The 22,120-nt window shown below is 36.2% G+C and overlaps 1 protein-coding gene across 1 annotated transcript; it reads right to left on the bottom strand.

Moving 5' to 3' along the window:
* Positions 1-523: 523 nt before the first annotated feature.
* On the bottom strand, positions 524-21,525 carry NOX3 (NADPH oxidase 3). Its single transcript, XM_053461278.1, has 13 exons — positions 21,481-21,525; positions 19,714-19,809; positions 19,519-19,629; positions 18,810-18,894; positions 13,372-13,517; positions 12,525-12,706; positions 10,091-10,220; positions 8,935-9,027; positions 7,306-7,559; positions 5,152-5,314; positions 3,598-3,744; positions 2,095-2,219; positions 524-650 (listed from the first exon to the last, which is right to left on the bottom strand). The coding sequence occupies exons 1-13, from the start codon at positions 21,523-21,525 to the stop codon at positions 524-526; spliced, it is 1,704 nt and encodes a 567-aa protein (XP_053317253.1).
* Between the last annotated feature and the right edge of the window lie 595 nt (positions 21,526-22,120).

The raw sequence follows: 22,120 nt of genomic DNA, 5'->3' as shown, positions 1-22,120 counted from the left end.
TAGAAGAGATTAAACAATAAACAGAGACTTACACAAATAAAACAACTAATAAGATTATTGCACACCCTTGGTGTAAGAAATTACATGTTACATATAATGTTACCCATTAAATAGTCATTAGACAGTCTTGGGCACTTAATGGCAAATTAAATATTTTTGGTGCAACTACAGATAGGATGGTGATATTTAATTAAAAGCAAACCTTTTCCCGTATTTTTAATCTCTGTGTAACCTTACCTTGCAACTATTGCAGTCACATCTTAACTAGCTTATTGAAACTACCTTTATTGTGTGATTATTTGTTTGTCGTTAACCTTAGAGAAGCTAAGATCTGTGTCTCAGCACAATATGGAAATATGCACTGGAGTCGACTAAATCAGACTGTGTGTATATTATTTAAGTGTGATTAGGCTGTTTGTCTTTATAATCTTTACAGTTAGTCTTTATAATCTTTAAAGTTATACTATGCCCTTTCAACCCATTTTTTATATTTATAGTACATAGTTTTGTCTATACATCAACATTAAAAACTCTCTTTATTGTAGTGAAAATGAACCCCTCTTGGATCAGAAGAAGAATACAAACTGCACATCTTGTTGAGTATCTTGGAGATGGATTTTGGTCCACAGAAGAATACTCCAATGCTGTTACTGAAAATGAACAGAAGGACACAGTAAAGCATTTTTAGACATTTTTCCATATTTATTATCTATTAATTCAGCTGATCAACTCATATAGTGGCTACATGGCTAGTTTGGTAAAGGCAAATTGTTTTGAAACATACATTCTTGTGACATGCATGGGAATAAGTTTCCATGCTATACAGGGGTCCATCCAGGTACTGTTGTTTAGGAATCCTTTATAAGAACTTGCGTGTGGTGTGGTCACCCTAATTTATGTACCAGTGTACTGGACATATTTGTAGATACCACATTTTACATGTCAGCTTTTATAGATTAGCTTCAACCAAAGAATAAAAATAACTTCTCAATAAGAGAGGGATAAACTAATTGGGACGAATAATCATCCATGTCCTAAGAATAGGAAGTCAAGATGGATGTTCCCACGATATGTGTATGATGTGGGTTTGTCAGCATTATCAAGTCTATCTGGGATTACATGATGAGAGAGAGTGTGGTTAGTTCTCCATGATTTTTCGAACAACCTACCTGCCGAATTTAAGTGTACATAGAAGAATTGATGCTGTTTTGAAGGCAAAGGGTGGTCACACCAAATATTGATTTGATTTAGATTTTTCTTCTTCTGTTCACTGACTTTGCATTAAATCAGGGGCATAACTAGAAACCACAGGGGCTTGGTGTTGCCCCAGGCCCCCCAGCTTTAACAGCTAGTCTGTGCCATCATTGCCCCCACACAACTGGTCAGTGCCTTCTTTGCCTCTTGTCCCTCTTCCAACATACATCATATGTAAACACACTTACACAAATTACACATACTCACACACACACTCGTACACATCTATGCTCACACACACACACACAAGTAACCATCCACACTCACATCCATACATACATAGATATACTGTATACAAACACATATACATATACCCTACCTCCTGCCCCCACTTACCTCTCACTGCTATTGCAGATTTGTCTCTGGCTGCTGGCGCACAGTGAGTGAGCAGCCTTGATTTCAGCGCGTGGTCATGTGATGTAACATGACCCCGATATGTTCCTGTTTCCCAATGCAAAATAGTTTAGAAAGCGCCCTTTCGACCTTGATTGGTGCTAAACTATTTTGAACCGGTACTAGGAGACAGGAAGTAGGGGTCGCACCGAGCCCCCTAGATGCACGGGCCCCGTCACAGCTGGGTCTGCTCCGACGCCTGTATTTATAGGTAGATGGATCTTAGTCTTGCAGTCAGACCTCTGTTTGAGGTCTGATTATAAGACGACCTCGAATATGTATTTTTTCAGAGCACTTGCTCTTAAACTCTAGCACTTTCCATTTTAACTGGTACATTAACCCCTTAATGACAAAGCCCGTACATGTACGGGCTCAAAGTGCACTGTTTTCAATGGGTTTTGGGACCGCCCATTGTCCTTAAGGGGTTAAAAACACAATAAGTATTACCTTGGGTGATTATTTGCTATATGACTAAATTCTTTGTGCCAGTTGGGTCGCCCATAGAGTGTTTTATGCTTCAGACCTGTAATAACATCCAGATGTCTATCATGATGTAAAGCAATGTGTGCAGCCTAGAATAAATAAATACATAAATAAATATGCCATGTTGGACAGCAGCATTTTGTTTCACCTTTCTTAAGTTTTCATATTATAGTAAAATATTTATATATTTAAACATGTTTTCAGTATCTGCTGATAACTCTATATCACAAATAAAGAAAAAAATGTACAGCAATACAAAGTAACAAACACCACTGTGTAAAATTAACTATACGAACCCCATTGGGGAAAAATATGTATAAATTCATATCAAAATAGTAAAAAAAAGCAGCCTATCCAGCATAAAAACCAGAAAGTAAAATGTCATATACTGGTATGTGAAATATAACCTGGACACTAAAGGAAACATCAACAAAAATGGACAGTGTTAAATAAATATATAAATACAAAATCTCAATTAAGAAAAATATATGTAATTTATTGATTAATTAAACAAATTAAATATAAGAAGATAATAATGTATACTTGGATAAGTATACATGTCACAAAAAAAATCACTTCAGGAAATGTTTCCAGATATAAAAAGTGAATATATACTTTAAAAAAACAAGAAAATAAGATTAGAAAATAAAAATGTATGTACCTTTATACAAACAAACGATCTGTACAATAGTGATCCGGCCGGGAAAACAAAAAAGATCTGAGGTGCTGTTTTAAAAGCAACGCCTTTTGGATAGCCCTTCTTCACGCTTTAGAGCTACCTCAGTGTGTCTGGATCCATGTATGCTTATGCAAGTGTTTTTCTAATTGAATATACCTAACATAGGTGTTTGTATTTGTATTTGTATTCAGTGTTTGTATTTTTTACTTTATAGTATTGTGTGTATATATATATATATATACCGTATATATAGCGCTGTCCATTTCTATATCACAAATGTTAAGGACGATGGCTAGTATCAATTCTCTTTCATGTAACCTTGAAGCATGACTTTTCTAGTCTTTTGACTCCCAGAAACATATTTTACAATTAAATATCATATAGAATGCATCATGCTGTCTAGGTAAGTGGTTTGCTCTTAGGTTAATCATCAAGTGCATGCATACTCCACATGAGATATATGCAGCCGCTGGGACAGATCTCTCCTAAAACGTACTCCCTTGAGTCCTGCACACCAACTACTGTTGGAGAATGCAAGAATATGATGTAATATCCAAAGTAGTTTTTGGTCACTGTTGGCTACAAGTAAAACACATTGTAAAACATATTGCCCCCTTTGTCAGCCCTATCATTTTGTTCAAACGCTTGGTGGGATGGAAGTGATAGGGAGGCAGACTTCTTAGTAAACAGAAGAATTATTAAATATATATATATATATATATATATATATATATATACACCCAGAAATAAGCTTTTTGACATGGCATTTGCCTATATGTATATATTACCTGATCCTCATCCCAGCCAGTGAGAAAAAGATGATAGATTAAAAAATTACTTCTGCCCAGTTCTGTCATTTTTTCTTCTAAGGATATTAAAAAATCAGCAAACCATTCAAAGGCATTCGTATCCCGACAAATCCAATAGAAATACACCTAAAACAAATACAAAAACTTTGCATTTGCTTACATTTTACTGTGTTTTTTTACTGATTGTAAAAAGACCTGGTCCTATGTTATGTTATGCTTGTGATGTTATTGTACCCGATGATAGATGTGTCCCCCACCCGATAAACTTCCACACATTCCCAAATTCTTCCAGGTGCATACACTCTGGTCTCCAAATTCAGATTATAGGCACCATTCTGACTGGTCGCTACCTTCAGTCTCCACCCAATCAGAAGTCCCTGGTTGGTCCCTGTGTTCTCACTTCTCTTGTTCAAATCGATTGGTCCCACTAACCGAGCCCTTACCCCCCCATGCTTGATGCTCCATTTGCCAGGGGTAATGGTGGATCATTCAGTTTATGTTTCTATGTGTTCACCCAGAGTTACTTTTGTTCTGTTACTTCAATGTATTTCCTCAATGAAGTTTGTGTTACATTAAAAACTGAATGGTGCGTTATGTCATGACTGGCGGTGTGGTTCAATGAAGATTTTCCCCTGGAAGTTGGTGCTGCTAACCAATTGTAGCTGGCTTAGACAATGAGAAAGTCACCAGTCACGTCCAGGGACCTCTCGGGCCAACCTGCTTCCCACTAAATTGATACTATTTTTACATTTATTTCCTGCTGAAGTAAAATGAATGAGTTGAGTCAATACATTTTACCAGATGTGCAAGCAATCACAATTTGCTCAGAGCAGTCCTGGAACTGTTCATGTTACTAGTCAGTAACATGAATTTTGATTGGACCTCCCAGTGTAAAAGGGAATTCCCTTGGTGAGCTGCCATTTATATGATTGCAAGTGATAGTGTGTGGTGGAATTAATAATCTGTGAATTATAAAGATCCAACCCCTGAGAACTTGCAGGAACTTGGCTGGCCCTGTGTAACCTACAGTTAAATCATTTAGATTTCTTAAAATTCTTACATATTGAATTTTGTATTATGTAGGGCCAGGTCAGCATTTCATGCTGGAGAAACTTGCCCATCATATGAATAGTAAAGTGAGGTTGTCAATTTTCCCTGTAGAGAGTAAACATTTGTGTGCCATCCTCCTTGTTAGAGGCAAGTAAGGGACAGGTCAATAGATGGTTACATGTAGGGGAGGTGGAAATGGGTTTGTGACTGTGTGTACATAATCGGGAAATTTACTGGGACATAGCACAGTAAGACTGTTTTGGGTAATTGGGAACCTTGGAGAGCTACGGTGTGTGTGTATATTATAAACATTGTACTCTTCAAGATGACACCAGGGTGTCTGCAGTGCTATTTATCAAGTAAAGGACAAAGGGGTGAAAATAAATCATAAAATATGTGCAAGGACAACAATAACTCACTTGTAACCAAGGTATGTCGGCAACCGGTAATTAAGAATGATCTATACACACGATTTTCTAGTACCTTTTCTATCTTCGTCAGTGGATTTGGGTTACAGTACTTATACCAAATAGATTTCAGCACTGACGCAAACGGCGTGACTCCGATCCCAGCTGCGATGCATACACTGATTTGATAGTCAAATACATTTGTAGTTGCTGAGCCATATGGTCCGTCTACAGCCAACCTTGATTGATAACATACAGAATGTAAAAAATCAGTAGCTTGCACTGCAAAAAGTTTTAATTGGATTATTTTTGAATATATTAATATATTATTTAATATATTAACAAGGAACATGGTTGAAGAATACACTACAGGCAACCAAAAAGCAGCTAGCTGGAGCGAGGTTTCTGTTTTACTTACCCAACGGCTGCCAGTGCGACCCTGTTGGGCTGCTGAGCCATCTGTGATGTACAATAAGGGGCACACTAGTGATGCGGGGGATTTAAAAACCGGGTACTGCTATTCTGTTTCATCCTAGTATGGTTCTGTATTGCCTATTTAGCAAACTGATTCCGGAACGTTACAGTTTGATTCCTGGCTTGTCTGACTATCCTCTGCCTAGAGGTTTTGTACCTTGCTGACCTGATCTGTGTACCATACCTGGCTTGTCTGACCACGTGCTTAGTGGCTGACTATTCCAGCTGAATTTCTACTTAGCATTAGGTGTTACCTGCTCTGAGTATCTAAATGAAGGGTGAAAAACTTGTAGTGTGTGCTCCTGGGTGACGTCAGTTGGACACTCAGTGGCGGAACTACCGGGGTCGCAGGGGTCGCGACTGCGACCGGGCCCTGGAGTTCTGCCAGTCAGGGGGGCCCAAGGGGTGCCAAGCGGTTGCTGAAAACGACCGCTCGGCAACTCTTGGGCCCCCCTGACTGACAGAAATCCAGGATGCCTCTGCTCCCCGCCGCCACCGCTGCTGCTGCTGCCGCTGCCGCCGTCGCCGCCTGCCTCAGCGCTGCCCAGAGTGCAGTGTTGGGAGCGTGAGGCGTTTGTCTCGGGTGCCGGCGCTTCACACTGAGCGCCGGCATATGACGTCAAATGCCTCAAGCTCCCAACACAGGAGTTGACGGTAAGTGACCTACAAAGGGGGGGTAGGGAGGGAGTGGGTAGATCGTGAGAAGGGGGGGTAGGGAGGGAGTGGGTAGATCATGAGAAGGGGGGTAGGGAGGGAGAGGGTAGATCGTGAGAAGGGGGGTAGGGAGGGAGAGGGTAGATCGTGAGAAGGGGGGTAGATCGTGAGAAGGGGGTAGGGAGGGAGAGGGTAGATTGTGAGAAGGGGGGTTAGGGAGGGAGAGGGGAGATTGTGAGAAGGGGGGTAGGGAGGGAGAGGAGAGACTGTGAGAAGTGGGGTAGGGAGGGAGAGGGGAGACTGTGAGAAGGGGGTAGGGAGGGAGAGGGTAGATTGTGAGAAGGGGGTAGGGAGGGAGAGGGTAGATCGTGAGAAGGGGGGTTAGGGAGTGAGAGGGGAGATCGTGAGAAGGGGGTAAGGAGGGAGAGGGTAGATAGTGAGAAAGGGATAGATGGGTTGGGGGTGGAATTAGGGTGGGGGGGCCCTTAACAGATTCTCGCACCGGGGCCCTGAGGTTTCTAGTTACGCCCCTGTGGACACTCATCCTTATATCTCCAACAGTAGAGATATATTTTCCCTGTTTCTTTTTTGGCTCTTCTGCATTGATGGATTTAAAAATGGGATATGCTTGGGGATATTCTCCATTAAAACTGACTTAATCTCAAGATGCTAACAGTGGCATAGAGCAGTTGGGTACATTGGTACAAGCAAAGAAATGGAATAGGGGGATAACAATAGTTACTGTATCATAATTGTAAATATAAAAGGCAGTAGTTAAGATGTATTTGTGGCAATCATGTAACATGGCATTCTAACACAAATTCACCATTCCATTAACACAATTATCTGGCAAACTGAGTATTGCATATGCAGGAAAATATATCTAGAATAAAAGCAGCTGGATGGACTACTTTGAAGATAATGGGGAGCGATTTATACCAGTTTGATGTAGATTCTTCATAAAAGTCTATCATTGAAATGTATTTTTCTTTTTAAAACCATTGATAAGACATATTGTGTTCCTTAGTTTATACATAAGTATTAGTTTTATCATATGTGTTTTAAAACCTTCCATAAGTCTTTTAGCTTAAAGCCCACAAACCTTGGCAGTTGCCATGGTTCCAAACTTATGTTTTCGTCTGCTCCACATACTGCAAAGAGCCGTTCTGTCCAATCACCAATGGCTCTCACGTGTACACTAAAATATTGCTCTTCTGGAGCTGATGTAAGTGTAAATGGATGCCATTCTAATTGCGACACTGAAGGGCATTGAAGGAATATATATTGGCCAGGCTCCATTTTAAACCCATGCTTCTTCATCTGAATTTCCAAAACCCCAGATGAATGTTTAACAACCTAAAAAAAGACATTAAAAACACATTTTACTACTTTACCATCATTTACAGTTACCATAAATAGAAACAACTCTACAGCAAAACAGATGAATGGTCAGTGTTTGGATAAGTTAAAGAGGTAAACCTCATAACTAGCTCAGCTAGACCTCTTCGCTAAAGAGCGCCTTTCATTAAAAAGGGGAATTGTTATTTTGAAGGGTGTCTGATAAAAAACACACATAAACGTGTTGGGTAAGCTATGTGTATAATGTATTCTGATGTAGAACACAGGAGGGACTCAATCCATTATATGCAAGTTCACTAGCATTTTACATGCATATACTGTATATGCACCACTGCGATTTGTTCTAGTTTTGCTTATTTGTCACATTTAAATTTTCTAACTAATGTTAATGTAAGACAATGAGAGTAAACACACAATGCAGCTTCTAAATGATCATTCTATTTCTTGAAGTTAAAAAATGAATCAAAACCTAGATCGCCCATGTCAAAAGGTAATTGCCTCCCCTAAGCTTAATAACTTGTTGTGCCACGATTGCAATAAAACATTTGCGCTATTTGTAGAGAAATTTTGGCCCAGTTTTCTTGGCAGAATTGTTTTAATTCAGTCACATGGGAGGGTTTTTGAGCATGAACTGACTTCATGTCACAGCTATTTAGAGGTGGACTTGCTTGTGACTTGAGATCGTTGTCCTGCTGCATATCCCAGCTATGCTTGAGCTATAGGCCACAAACTCATGGTTTGATGACTTCAAATTGGTTCGCCAAGTGATTTGGTTAAAGGGACACTCCAGCCATCATATGCACTCTAATGCATTTGATGGCTCTACGGTCCATTTCCATTTCCATGGTGTTTCTTTTGCAAATACATGACAGATTCTGCTGAATCACATTTGCCCATTGCTCTGCTGAACACATCTCCCTGCATGTGATATATTTAACTCCAATCAGCTCATGCAAATGGGAATGCTGCAGATGTATTCAGATCACCATCACCAGTGATGATCCTCATCTGCTCCCATGTTTTATTGTTTTTTTAATTTTATGGCAAGACAGGAGGCTCATATTTGTTCATCTCCTGTCTTTATTAAAATTCCAATTATTCAAACATCAAGACTAGAATAATTGTGTAATTGTGATCTACTAAAAGCTATGTCTTAACATCCTTCTATAAGCGCCAAATTGCTGAATATCCGGCATTGCTGTTTCTATTGTGACAGGCAGTGGGACCTATATCCGGAGCCTGACGTGAGTGAATGATATGTTTGATTTTGCAAATGGTTTATGCTGATACTGCTTTTGCTCTGTGCTGCATCACAGTGCATTTTGTACTAATTAATTTAATTATATAACAAAAAAATAATATATAAAATTACCTTTGTGATGACAACCATTTGTTTGGATCTCCAAAAACGTATTATTCTTTCACAAGTGTACACGGCTAAAGGACATATCACCCATTTCCAAGACTGAAAAACATGAAAGAAAGAAAATGGGATCATTACATTGTACAATTGTTTTCCTTAAACTATCTTCCGTTAAGTAACAACGTTTTCTTAATTAAGGTTTCATTTGAAAATGTGAAATCTTGGGGCAGATTAAAAATATATTATAATAATAACAAAAAAGGGAAATGAATCCATAGTGAATTGTGAATCATGCAACAGAAGTAAAGGCAGTTTATACAAATTACAGAGGACACACAGAATTATCCCATTAAATAAATAATGCACAGCTAATATCATCAAAGATGGCAGAAAACTTTCTATATACCCTGAAAACTATAGGGCAAATATTATATAGAGAAACTTTGAAAATGGTAATAATGGTAATTAATTGGCAGCATATCACTAATTTAAACTAATGTAATTGCCGTTATGAGAATAACTTTAAAATGTCGTTACAATTACCTGACTAAAGTGAAATCTGCAAGTAAGCGATTTAATGACCTGATCGCAATGGCAAGTTAACGTTTAGCCTTACGAACGCATAGAAACATTCTCCATTCAAACCATTGGAAACCCTGCCCAGAAAGCTATTTAATGAGATGCGCGCTTTGAATGAGGACTAAAATAGATAGATTTTGGCACATACATTTCAGGCCATGAAAATTTTCATCTAACCTCCACTAGATCTGGACTAAATTAAATGTAGGCACGGTACAAGAAACAATAAAACACACTGCCCATGCGCAGTTAAGCAAAGATAATCTGCAGCAAGGCACCTCTCAATGCTGACACTCAAAGTTAAATAATAGACTTCAGTAAGCATTATTTAGAACACACACACAGGTTTTAAATCTGAGTTGGCTAAGTTCCCAGGCTTCTTCAGCAGGCGTAGTTTAAGACATATAGTATTCTTACCACAGGTTTGTTGCCGTAAAATTCTGGTAATGGACACTGAGCTGTTTCTCCCCATTTGTCATAATGATCGTTGTCAGCTCAATAATATTTTATAAGTGGCCAATGAAAGGGTTGGCTAAGTTCCTAGACTTATTCAGCAGGCGTAGTTTAAGACATATAGTATTCTTACCACAGGTTTGTTGCCGGAAAATTCTGGTAATGGACACTGAGCTGTTTCTCCCCATTTGTCATAATGATCTTTACAGTAGGAAATGTTATGGAGTAACAGGCTTTGAGATGTCTGACCACGGACTACCTGTCTTGAGAATTAAGAACAATAAAAAAAGTTTTGATATAACTCACATTGTTTTCTTCCTACAACCCCCTTAATTCCCTTTTTCTCACATCCACCAATGGCAAGTCAATTTATATGCATAGGTGGGAAACGTTATAAATGATCTAACTACGGTAAACTTCCCATATGATTATTTTAACAGGTTTCCCAAAGATTATTTTGAAGTAACTTACCAACAGTTGCAACCAAATATTTCTCATAACAGTCCTTTTTTAACCCCTTAATGACAAAACCCGTACATGTATGGGCTCAAAATGCATTGTTTTCAATGGGTTTAGGGACCGCCCATTGTCCTTAAGGAGTTAAATATATTCTGATATTCAAGTAAATAACTTGTATTCCAGCTGGGATTTCAAAGCACCAGTTCAAATACACAGAGACCGTTAAATCAGAATACAGTGAAATCTAATGGAAACATTTGCTCTTAAGCTACTCAAGCATATGGTAAACGCATATAAAATTGATAATTTTTAGTCTGATTCTCTAGATGATCAAAAACCATGTGCAGAATTTTTTAGAAATGTGTAAACTCAGTTATTGCATTGTTAAAATGTAAACTTGACAACACATGCATAGAGCAGTCCAGTGCAAGTAACGTCTTCTGAATAAACAAGAAAAAAGGGGGCATGAATAAATAAGAAACAGGGGGCATAAATTGAAAACATTAACTATTATAATCCACAATTTGCACCATTGCTTGGGCTTGTTTGAAAATAATTTTACTGTTAAAAAATGCGCTACAATGCATCCATGTTAAGTAGCAATAATGGTGTTGCAAGTTACTTGCAAACATCCCAGAAATTAAATATGGAGAGGGTTAAAAAAATTGATTTGATTTCATATAAAGGTGATCTGGACATTAGCATAAAATAACATTATTGTTCAATTGGTTTCAATCTACTGCCCAGAGTTTTGCTAGACAAACCGTGATTGTTCATTGAAATTGTGGTTGTTGTGAGTTAAGTTTGAGTTATGTTCGAAACATGTACATGAGACTGAGAGACAATTGAATCCCTAGTGAGTAACAATTTGGCATTTTTAGTCCATGAACTAGATAGGTAGTTGAATAAGGCCCATTGTATCGATCTACAATGTCCTAAATTGAAAATATTAATGGGAAAACTCTGCATCACCACCTAGTGCCTAGAAGTAATACCACAGCCGGCACACCCTACATGAACCTTTCTGGTCTGATCATCCCCACTAAATGTTCTGTCATTCCTTTATATCTAAATGTTCTGTGTTATCTTCGTCACAGACATTGTTAAATGAAACACTGTCATGGTGTGCTTCTTATAATTTACTACTGTCAACAAAATGCTTGAGAGCCATAGATGTATTATGGAATAATTTAAAAAATATGTAGCGCACTATTTCTAATATTTCTCTGTTTCTGCACTTGTATCTTTCAGCAAATGCTGTAGTCCATCCTACTGATCTATACAAGCTAAACCGTATAGATTCAGTAAGGTGAGCACATTTTTTTCAGCCGTTGCTCTGCTATTACTGTATTATATTAAATTCAGGGCCTCCATCCAAAACTTTTGAGACCTTCTGCATCTTAGGTCCTGGGCGGCACCCAGTCGTGACCCTTCATGTTACTCTCCTAAAGGGTCCTCACAAAAAGAAAGACTCACCCCCAATGTTCCATCCAATTTTTCTTAGTTGGCGTGCGCAGAAAATTTCTCTTGTGGAAAAAGTTTCACAGAGCAAAAATTTAGTGCGCACAATATCCGCGCCACATACAGTTTCAAAAAAATATTCTTTTTTTCTTTTTTTGGGAAAAACTGTTGTGCGCACAATTTTTGGACATGTGCGCTCTCTAAAAAAGCTATGTACACAGCTTAGAGGGAACACTGCTCACCCCCCTTTTTCCTTATATTTCTCCGAGCAAAAAAAGCCAGCTAGCGTGTTTCCTGTAATCTACCATTTTTAAAATAAAATGCTTCATGCATTCTCCCAAAGCCCCCTTTTTTTTTAAAAAAAAAAAAGAAAAAACACAACCATTTCGCCAGGTGTACTATTTTTTTCTTTAGGAGAGGCATTTAGATTAATTAGGTACAGCTTATGTTGAAGGTATAAATGTAGGGTGTGGGGAATACATCAGTGATACTATACTATCTGTACCCTTCAATGACAACCCTGATTACTGAATAAATATTTATTAATATTTAATAGTTTTATTTGAGTGCATTACCATCTTTGTAATTGTGTTACAAATAACGTTTTAATTAATATGCCAGACACAGAGGCTGACATGCTTACTTACCCTGCACCATGTAAAACAAGGCCGATAAAGAAAACAATAGACAGGTTATGAGTATACCAGAATACTTCATAAAATGACCTTCTCATCAGCTCTGTAGATGAAGTTACAATTAAGACAAGAGTCAAAGTAATAACAAAGCCGGTGATTCCAGCAAGAGTGAAAAATACTTCTTTTGTTATATTCTGCGGAGAAAAACCAGAAGTCAATACGTTTTAAAAAAGGAAATTGTATCATAACTATTCATTTTGCTGCAAAACTTATAATGTTGTCTAATTAGGGAGGTCATTTCATGTTATAGACAATATTTGTACCAACAATGCTGCTCCACATGCTCTGAATTTATCTATGTATATCATTAAGACAATTATTCTTAGTCTTTCTCAGACATAATTAATTATTTAATCGTGTATCATTTTGCCTCATTTGTAATTATTGAAGTGAGTAAAAAAGGCCAAAGAAATTGCTCCTTATAAACATCTATGATGGTTTTGATGATGACACATTTAAATGAAACACAATTATCCAGTCTTATTTGCTTGGTATAAGGGAGACTGCAATGCAAATGTCTAAGTGGAACAGCACCTTTACCACAAAATTCTGGGTTCCACCTGCAAGCCGTACCTTCCTCCTGTGAATGTGCCCTTTTTTTACACCAAATTGAACATGGAATTGTGCATGTGGGAAATCAGTACTCAGTTATGTGATTATTTATAATGAAGCAACTAAGTCCAAGGTACCACTTGGAACAAAATAAAAATTTTGTTATTGTCAATATATACTGCAAGCTTTTAGATACCTCAAATAGATTATATGGACTTTGATTCTAAAATGTAGAAATGCGACTTACCGTGTTATAATTTCTTATTGGATTTAAGTAACTCTCATTGGAATTGTTTCCGACGTAAGAAAGCATGTTACATAATCCCCCGGCTTCCTTTGATTGACTCGTGTGATAGCGTTCTATGTTTAGCAAATGTGCAATAATGTGGATAGCTGCGGGAAATATAAAATGTGGGATAACTACATTTCGTTCGCAATGCACAATTTCACAATTATCTTAATGTGTAGTTAAACATACCGGGTTGCAAGGTGACTTTCTTTCCTTTTTTAACTGAACCCCAGGTAAGAATGGCACCATTGGGCCCGTAGGGAAGGTTCAACCAAGTGATCCAGAAAATTGATCACCCAAAGAACAATCGGTGTGCAATGCTCAGTAGGTAACATCCAGCCCTCTCTTACACGATCATAAATAGGGATTGCAAAGAAAGCATCCATTTGGGAGGTAAGTGCTGCCATCCCTCCCCATATTGGACCCTGAGCCCAAATCCTAGCAACAACCCCATATACATTTCTAAGCTGCAATACTATATGGTTTTGGCGCATCATTATCTTTTACAATTTCTCTGGTGGTATATATAGTCACATAATGCAAAATACTGAGAATTCATTGTGATTAAAGCATATAAAGATTTATGTTAAAAATCATCCCCATTCCTAAACATTCCTTGAGCTTGTCTATCTGACAGATATTCTATATATATGTATATATATATATATATATATATATGTATATATATATATATATATATATATATGTATGTATATATATATATATATATACATATATATATATATATATATATATATATATATATATATATATATATATACACACACATGTATTGTTTGATGAATGCTAAAACCACAGCAGCAACATTCATTATAAACAGGCATGTGTGACGGCAAAAAGCCAACATAAGTACTGATCCCTTGAGTGGATTTTCATTTGCGCCCTTGATTACAGATAACATTGTTGTGTATCCTTCTTTGAACATGCACTAACTCCAACAGGCTTTAATTACATCCTTTTCAATTTCAGCAATTAAAGCTTGCATTTGAAGTAGTGTGAGAACCGATGAGAAATTAAAGGTTGGCATGTAAACACAGATCTAAATGCACTTCTTTCAAGGTTGCTCACCTCTATTAGGAAAAACCTGTTATTGACGCAGCAAGATAATGGTTGATGCTAATAAAGTAAGCTTTGTATATTGCAAGCTAGGAAGAAGCCGATTATGTGAAACAATGCTTGAAAGCAGCAGTCAATGCTTCCATTAAAAAATAATGCTACTTTTGAGCTCCTTAGCTCTCGAATTTACTTGCCAAAGAACCCTGAATCTGCCTTAAACATTTTTCTTAAAAATATTTTCTGTGGTTTTATTTCTCAAAATCTTAAAGGAATATAAAATAATTTTTTATGCAGATTATGCAGGAGAGGGCGCTGCAAATATAATTTGCAAGAAACCATAGTGCCATCCCTGTGCCATGTATAGTCTATAAAATGAGAATGTAGCAACCCAAAAATATATGTTTTTGTGTATATAAACGAGCCCTGTACATAAAACTATTGCCATTTGCATGGCATAAGGAAGCTATTAGGAAGTAAAGGGAATGCACTCATTACCCTGCGAGTAATTTGTTTTACCTTTCTCTTCCATGAACTCCGAACATGCTCTTACTTCTTAATTATTTAAATATATGATTGTAAGATCCTGCTGCTATATGTGTATATAACTGTATGTGTTTGGTCTGTGCACCTTATATTTGTATAATAAAATATATATATTTTTTTAAAAAAAAGAAGTAAGGGGGATGCAGGGGGTATTTTAGCTTGCACTGTCATAGTTTTTTTTGTCCAAAGAAAATTGATTATTTTTGTTTTGAGAAAAGGAAATATAGTGTCATATAATGAAACCATTGACAAAGTTGAAGCACCGCCAATCACATATAGACAGAAAAGAATTGAATACAATTCCATAGCAGCAACAATCAAAGTCCTTGCCTAACAATCAGAATCTACATACTGTTCTCAAATATATTGTCAAATAATGAAAGAAAAGAAAAATAGAAAAAACAATAAAATACATCATTAAATAAAGAAAGAAACCACTGAACATAGAAATGCAGTTAAAAAATAGTGACTTGATCACTAGATAGCTTGGATATGGGCATATTAAATTATGTCTATATTCCAAAAAGTTTCCCCAAAATATAAAGGCTTATTTATTTATTTTTATTTTTTCCAGATGAAGAATCAAGAACTGGTGCATCTAAACTAAATTCTTCCTTCATCAATAGCTGTAGACAATGGAGCTCAAATGTGATCAAATAGTTTAACCTTATTATGTAATGACTATGTCCATCTTTAATAGTTGGACTTGAAATGTACTTTCAGTTTCTGACTAATGTAATTTTTTGGGGCCAAACATATATACCCTAATAGAAATAGTATAAAAATCTATAAGGAATAGCATCTGGTAGAAATCCCAGCACAGCCTCCTCTGGTGCAGCTATTATCCCAGTTGATAGACCCACAGAAATTAAGGAAAAAACACTATTGCACATTGGTTAATGTTTTTTTTTCCTTTGTATTCATGTTTTTTGTAAAAAAAAGTATAGCAAATAGCTCTTCAGGTTAAAGACCAAATTCCTCCTTAAAAAAGATCTGAATGAGAGGAGATACAGTGGTGTACTTCTAAATAATTAAAATATTCCCCATATCGCTTTAACATGTTAAAAAGAGTAAAACATATTTACTTTAATAAATCTCCATTGTTTCCTATCCCCTTATCTAGCCATAACAATAGGTCTATTTATGGAATTTCATTTCTCAGTTAGAAATCATGTAACTTTTTGAAATGTATCCATTATCCACTATTTCAAGTGCTAGTTTCAATGTTGCTAGGTCAATCTGCACCTGGGGATGGAATTGTTTGGGGAGCCATAACAGTTCATCTAAACTATATTGGGGCTAACATTATTTTCTATAGCTACTCAATCAACTTTACCTGGTGTAGAATTAAGTAAAATAGATTGTGATCGTCACCTTATGATAAGACCCAGTCCATCCAAATTAGTCAGAAGTCAGAAAGAGTTTATCTGCAATTCTATTACACTATGATAACATACATTTGGAAATCCCTAAAGGAATTATACGTAATGTATACAAAATCTTCGGGAAAGCTGTTATTTTAACAGCAGCAACCCTATCAGACCAGGAAAGATTGTAAGTAGCCCAAATACAAAGCTCTTGTTTAATAGATGAAAATTTGTATGTAATCAATAAAAAGGTTTTCCAATGAAAATCAAATTGTTGATTTACGATATTCACAGTTTCTGGTTTCAAATTGATGCTCATAGCTTGAGTTTCCTTTGTATTTCTTTTATATCACGCTCTACTATATGTGTCTAGCAAATGGAACAGATCCCTGAGGATTAGTGATCATAATTAAAACGTCCCCTGCAAATAAATTTAATTTCAGCCTTCATACCTGTAATTAATTGAAAGCCCAAGACTTCCACACTTTGTAGAATCACTATAGCTCATGACTCTCATGCTAAAACATAAAGTAAATAAGGGGCACAATGACGTTGTTCCATTTGTGATGGGGAAATCCTAGAATCTTGCATTTAAAACAGCTGCAATTGGAGAGGAATGCATAGCTTTGTAGATTCTTCTACTTGATCATTATTAATTACAAGATTTGAGAGACTGAATAGTTTCTTCTTTTGTTGTTATATAGATTCCCTACTTCTTCCCTAGAAACCTCAGGAATATGGAGGTCCTGTAACAATGGATGGAAATATCCATGTCAAAGTAAATTTTTGTAAAACTTAGCAAAGGTATCAATAGATTTTGGGTTATAAACCTTTTCATTTTTTTATAGAGAAATATTTGATTTGACAGCTCTCTGTCTCAGTTTATTAGCAATGAGGGAGTCTGCCTTGTTGTTTTCATAATATTTCTGTTTTAACCATCTCAAAGCTTCTGTTTGGTATCTATGTAAATCTACTAGTTCAGCTGGGATTTCTTTCGGCCAATTATTAGATGGCCGACTTTAGTTCTTAGATTTAAAGCCAGATAATTGGGATTCCAATAAAGCCTGTTTGGTACACCCTCTTTAAATTATATAGTTGTGTTCATGGTTTATTTAAAAAAAAAATGAAGCCAAAATGGAGAAGCCATGTGTGAAAAAACTATGTACACCTTATGATTCAATAGCTTGTAGAACTTTTAGCACCAAAACTTGAAGTAATCATTTTCTGTATGACTGTCACATCATTGTACAACCATAAAATTCAAAGAGGGTGTAATATATATATATATATATATATATATATATATATATATATATATATATATAAAGAAATCTTAGAATTAGGCCAGGATAAACAAAAATATAACCATGAAACATCAGACCCTCTGACTTTCCAGAGCAAGAGAGAAAACAGTTTTAATCAGTAAAACCTTAAAGTTCATTGGAAAAATAGATATAACACCTTAAAAGAGGGGAAAAATGTATTTTGTATATGTCTTCCAATATCTTTAAAAAATACTGCCTGATAAACAGTCAGCATGCACTTATTGGACTCACAGACTTACACTTTTTAATAATATTTAAAATAAAAGAAATGCACTCACATATCCTGTCTCTTCTGCCGAGATCAGGGTGCGCTTATCACACTAGCCTGTAGCCCTATATAAACCCTGCACAATGCTTGTATGTTGTCAAGCCGTGGCTCTTGTTTCAGTGCAGTCACCATTTCCCCATATGATCCACTTATGTGTTAATCATGAGGCCAAAATAATTAAAATGTCTTTTAAACTCACAAGCTGCTTGTAGTACTGTAGCCTCAATGTCAATGTACCTAGGATGTAATTCTGGGTTTATGCATTACAATACGTTTTTTTTCATGGAAGTGAAATCTTACACTTTACGGTCCAATACACTAAAGTAAGCCATGCAATCGGCTTTACAGCATTAAAAAGCACTATGTAAATATTAGAAACCATGAGTACAGTCATTTTAGCTTCCTATTCTCTGGACCTGCATGATTATACCTCCCCATTTATGGAGTTACTGCTACCTTTTAATGGACACATTTGTAAGAGCGACTTGAAAAGGAAAGGCTTTTGGAACTTGATATTAATATGCTAGTTATACCCACTGTTTATATTATTATTATATTATACCCATCTGTCACACTTCTCAACCACTGCAAAAAGAGTTCCTCAGTTTTAAACCAATTACACAGAAAAATACACATGGAAAAATAAAGTAACAAGCTACAGCTGGCTCTAATAAATTGGCTAAATGCATTGTTAAATTAAAATAGGTCCTTGATATACAATACAATCAATTTCCAATAACTCACCTTTCTGTAGGAATGCATTATTGCAAAACATTTACAATTACTGTAAACTAAATTAATTTCCATTCTACGTACCTGCCTGCAGTGCTATCATATAGCCAACAAGCCTGTGAAAAGTAATGTTTTTGTCTAGAACTCTTCTTGGATGTCCTCTGCAGCACTACAATAAAAATAATGTATTTGGGAACTAATATTTAAAAGAGATCATGTCACTGAACCAAGCACTGAAATCATCTAACATTTTGTCTTTGTGCTATTTAGATTTTCTGATATCCAGTGGTTTGTCTAGACATTTAATGCAAATAATCATGTATTTCCCATAACACTTCAGTCAAAGTTTCATTAGTATCCTCCAATCAGCCCAAATGCCACATTAACAGGCCCAGGTAGGCCATCTGGCACACCTGGAAAAATGCCTGGTGGTCCGGTGGCCAATAGAGACACATAATTACTGCCACTCCAGCAGTTGGATACATGCAACAGCATGCTGAGAAAGCATTAAATGAAGTTAACATGCTTGCGCCTCTAGCACAGAGATTGATTACAACCACGCAATTCCTATATAAAGTTATTATCTAAAGGTCTTAGAATATGTGATGGAACAAGCAAAAGGATAGCTTAGGCATACGGCATAACAACATTAACTTTTACATGTTTTTTTATGTTGTATAATAAAATCTGTTCAAAATGAGATATGTTTCCAGCACAAAACACAAGTATGAATAAATACACTTGCCATACATACAGGTTACTATTAATACAACAGAAGAAGTCTACAACTTACTGTACTTGTTCCTCTGAGGAATGAAACAAAGTTTCTACACACTGGAAACAGGATAAGCATACAGTTGAAATTAAGGCACATCGCAGAAGCTCTGGCCCAAGCCAAGGTTGGCTGTGTACAAAAAAGAATACATTTGCATGTGTTACGTGGGCATTTATGAATGAAAAATTCAAGTCTAGTCTATATAATACTTACGCCTAGTAGAATTCTCGTGTAGAGGTAAGAATCCGCCTTTTCATACCACATAAAGGTGTCAATAAACAAATATAGGTTTAATCCCAGCCATGTAACCTAGAACACATTGATAATGTTGAGTTGTGTCCCATTGTAACATATAAGTGCTGCTATAGAAAAATAATGAAGGGAAACAATTTATTGAATAGTAACAGGTAACATTACATCTCCTCAATTTCAAAGTAGAGATACAGTATGCCCATATAGTCTTCAAAGGTTTGAAATCAAATGTTCCTTAGTCAATATTCCTATATCTTCCAGACGCAGAACTGCCACTATTTCAAAGCACCAAGGCATGTTGACTCTAAAAGAGCTTAAAACACATTCAGAATAGATGAGCTATCTATGGGGTTTACTGCATTAGAAAAATCATTGGCTTTGGAGACAAAAAACCCTATTTAGAAGTCATCATCTGATATCCTATATATATATATAGCTTGCTTTTATGCCTCATAGGGAAAAGAAAAAATGTCGGTGCACTAAGCTAGTCACAGGCTCAAATAATATAAATGTATAATACGAGGCCTACCAAACAGGTGTAAGCATGCTGCAAAAACAGTGTATTGGCTGTACATTTTTTTATGCCTCATAGCCTGCATTTTGCCACTTATACGTTCCGTATAAATGTATATGTTTTAGGAATTAAGAGACATTTCTACAAACTCTTTCTTAAGTTGACATGTTTTATAGAATTATACTTGATGCATTTGGCAGGCTATGAAGCAATGTGCTTTTGCACTTATTTTCTCGAACATTTCCCTATAGATGACGCTCCTAATATGGGACTGTAGAAGATTTCTTTCCCCATAAAATACAATCAGTTAAAAACATATCAGGTATTCTCAAAGTGTTGACATTTTCCCATTAACAAAAGATACATGAACATCCTATGTAGTTTATATCAGCCCATTTTGTAATAATGCTTACGCTAAAAGCCAAAAATAGCTTACATGTACGTCAATGTAAGTCAATCTGTTTTCCATAATTCAGTTCAAAAACCAGTAAACATTGCATGTTATTGTATGGATTTGGAAAAAAAACTATAAGGAACATTTAAAGAATTATTTATAGTACTTCAGGTTTTGCTTAACTTCTTACATTATTGGATGATACCGTTTTCATGTTTCCCGTGAAATTATTCTTATGGCTTGGTTCCACATTAAACCCAGCAGCACCCTGTGATACCGTAAGCAATCTAACCATGTTATCTAGCTGTAGTACAAGGTATTTCACATATACATTTGCGGGGCACTGGAGGACTGAAGATTTCAATGTATTTTATTTATATCAGAAATATCCAAAGCTGACAAGTTTCGCTTTGGCCCCATATGATGATTAGTTTGGATGAGGAACACAGAGAAATTGTATAGATTTAACTATACAGTATTCCTGTAGGAGAGGTTCACTTTGACTACGTCTTAACAATATACAGTGAAGTTAAGTAACTAAAACACAACTCTCCTGTGAGCTCTCCTGCCAACTCCCTCTTTAGTGAATACATTAACTGTGCAATCACAGTTGTAATCGCCAGTTACAGCCCTTTAACCTTTAGCTTTGGTGTTCAACAAGCAAAGGGTTAACCACTGATACCTTATGACTATTCTAATGCAAAACATTTACTGGAAAAGCTTATCTGTAGCAATCAAAATAACGTGGAAGTCTCTAAGCAATTATTATTACACTATATTTGTGCTAAAGTCCTGTAAAATAATAAACACGTTTACTTACCAGTATGATGAAATTTGTGGTTTCGTTCAAAATCCAGTACCCCATCCTGTAGTTTGGATTCTGATCTACAGTGTTATTTATTGTGAAAGGTTAGAAACCTTTAGCACCTTACTTTTGTCTGCTTTCGGTTCTTCTACTTTGAACTCTTGCATATCTTCTTCTCTTTGGAATTTTCTAATTAAAGCCCATCTGCCAAAAGCCCATCACCAGTCTGTCATGGTCACGTGATCAAGACAAACAAAAAGGTGGTCTATTTCCAATCATTCCTTTGAGAAAATAAGCTTTTTTGTTCTCTTACTTTGTGTGATGAAGCTTCCCTGTATTTAATAAAACTGCAAATACTAACCTGAAAAATATGATGATTTGTACTATGTGCTACCGTAAAATATATTTAATAACACATTTTACCCCTACTACTGGAATTATCACAAGTAGAATATACAAGATTTTAAACAGAAATTAATATTAATGTTTTATTAACAAATAAGTATTTCATTTTTGATCCATATAATATAAGTCCTGGTGAGAATACAATATATGACCAAAAGTCAGACGCTTCAGTCTGGTTGAACCTAGTAATTGAAGTCACTATTTGTTTTATTATTTTCTTTGTGACATCTTCTGTGCCCAAGTCTAAACA

The sequence above is a fragment of the Spea bombifrons genome, chromosome 3, assembly GCF_027358695.1.
Source record: "Spea bombifrons isolate aSpeBom1 chromosome 3, aSpeBom1.2.pri, whole genome shotgun sequence".
Lineage (NCBI taxonomy): Eukaryota > Metazoa > Chordata > Amphibia > Anura > Pelobatidae > Spea > Spea bombifrons.
The sequence above is the reverse complement of the archived record's forward strand: the minus strand, read 5'-3'. Positions and strand labels throughout refer to the sequence as shown.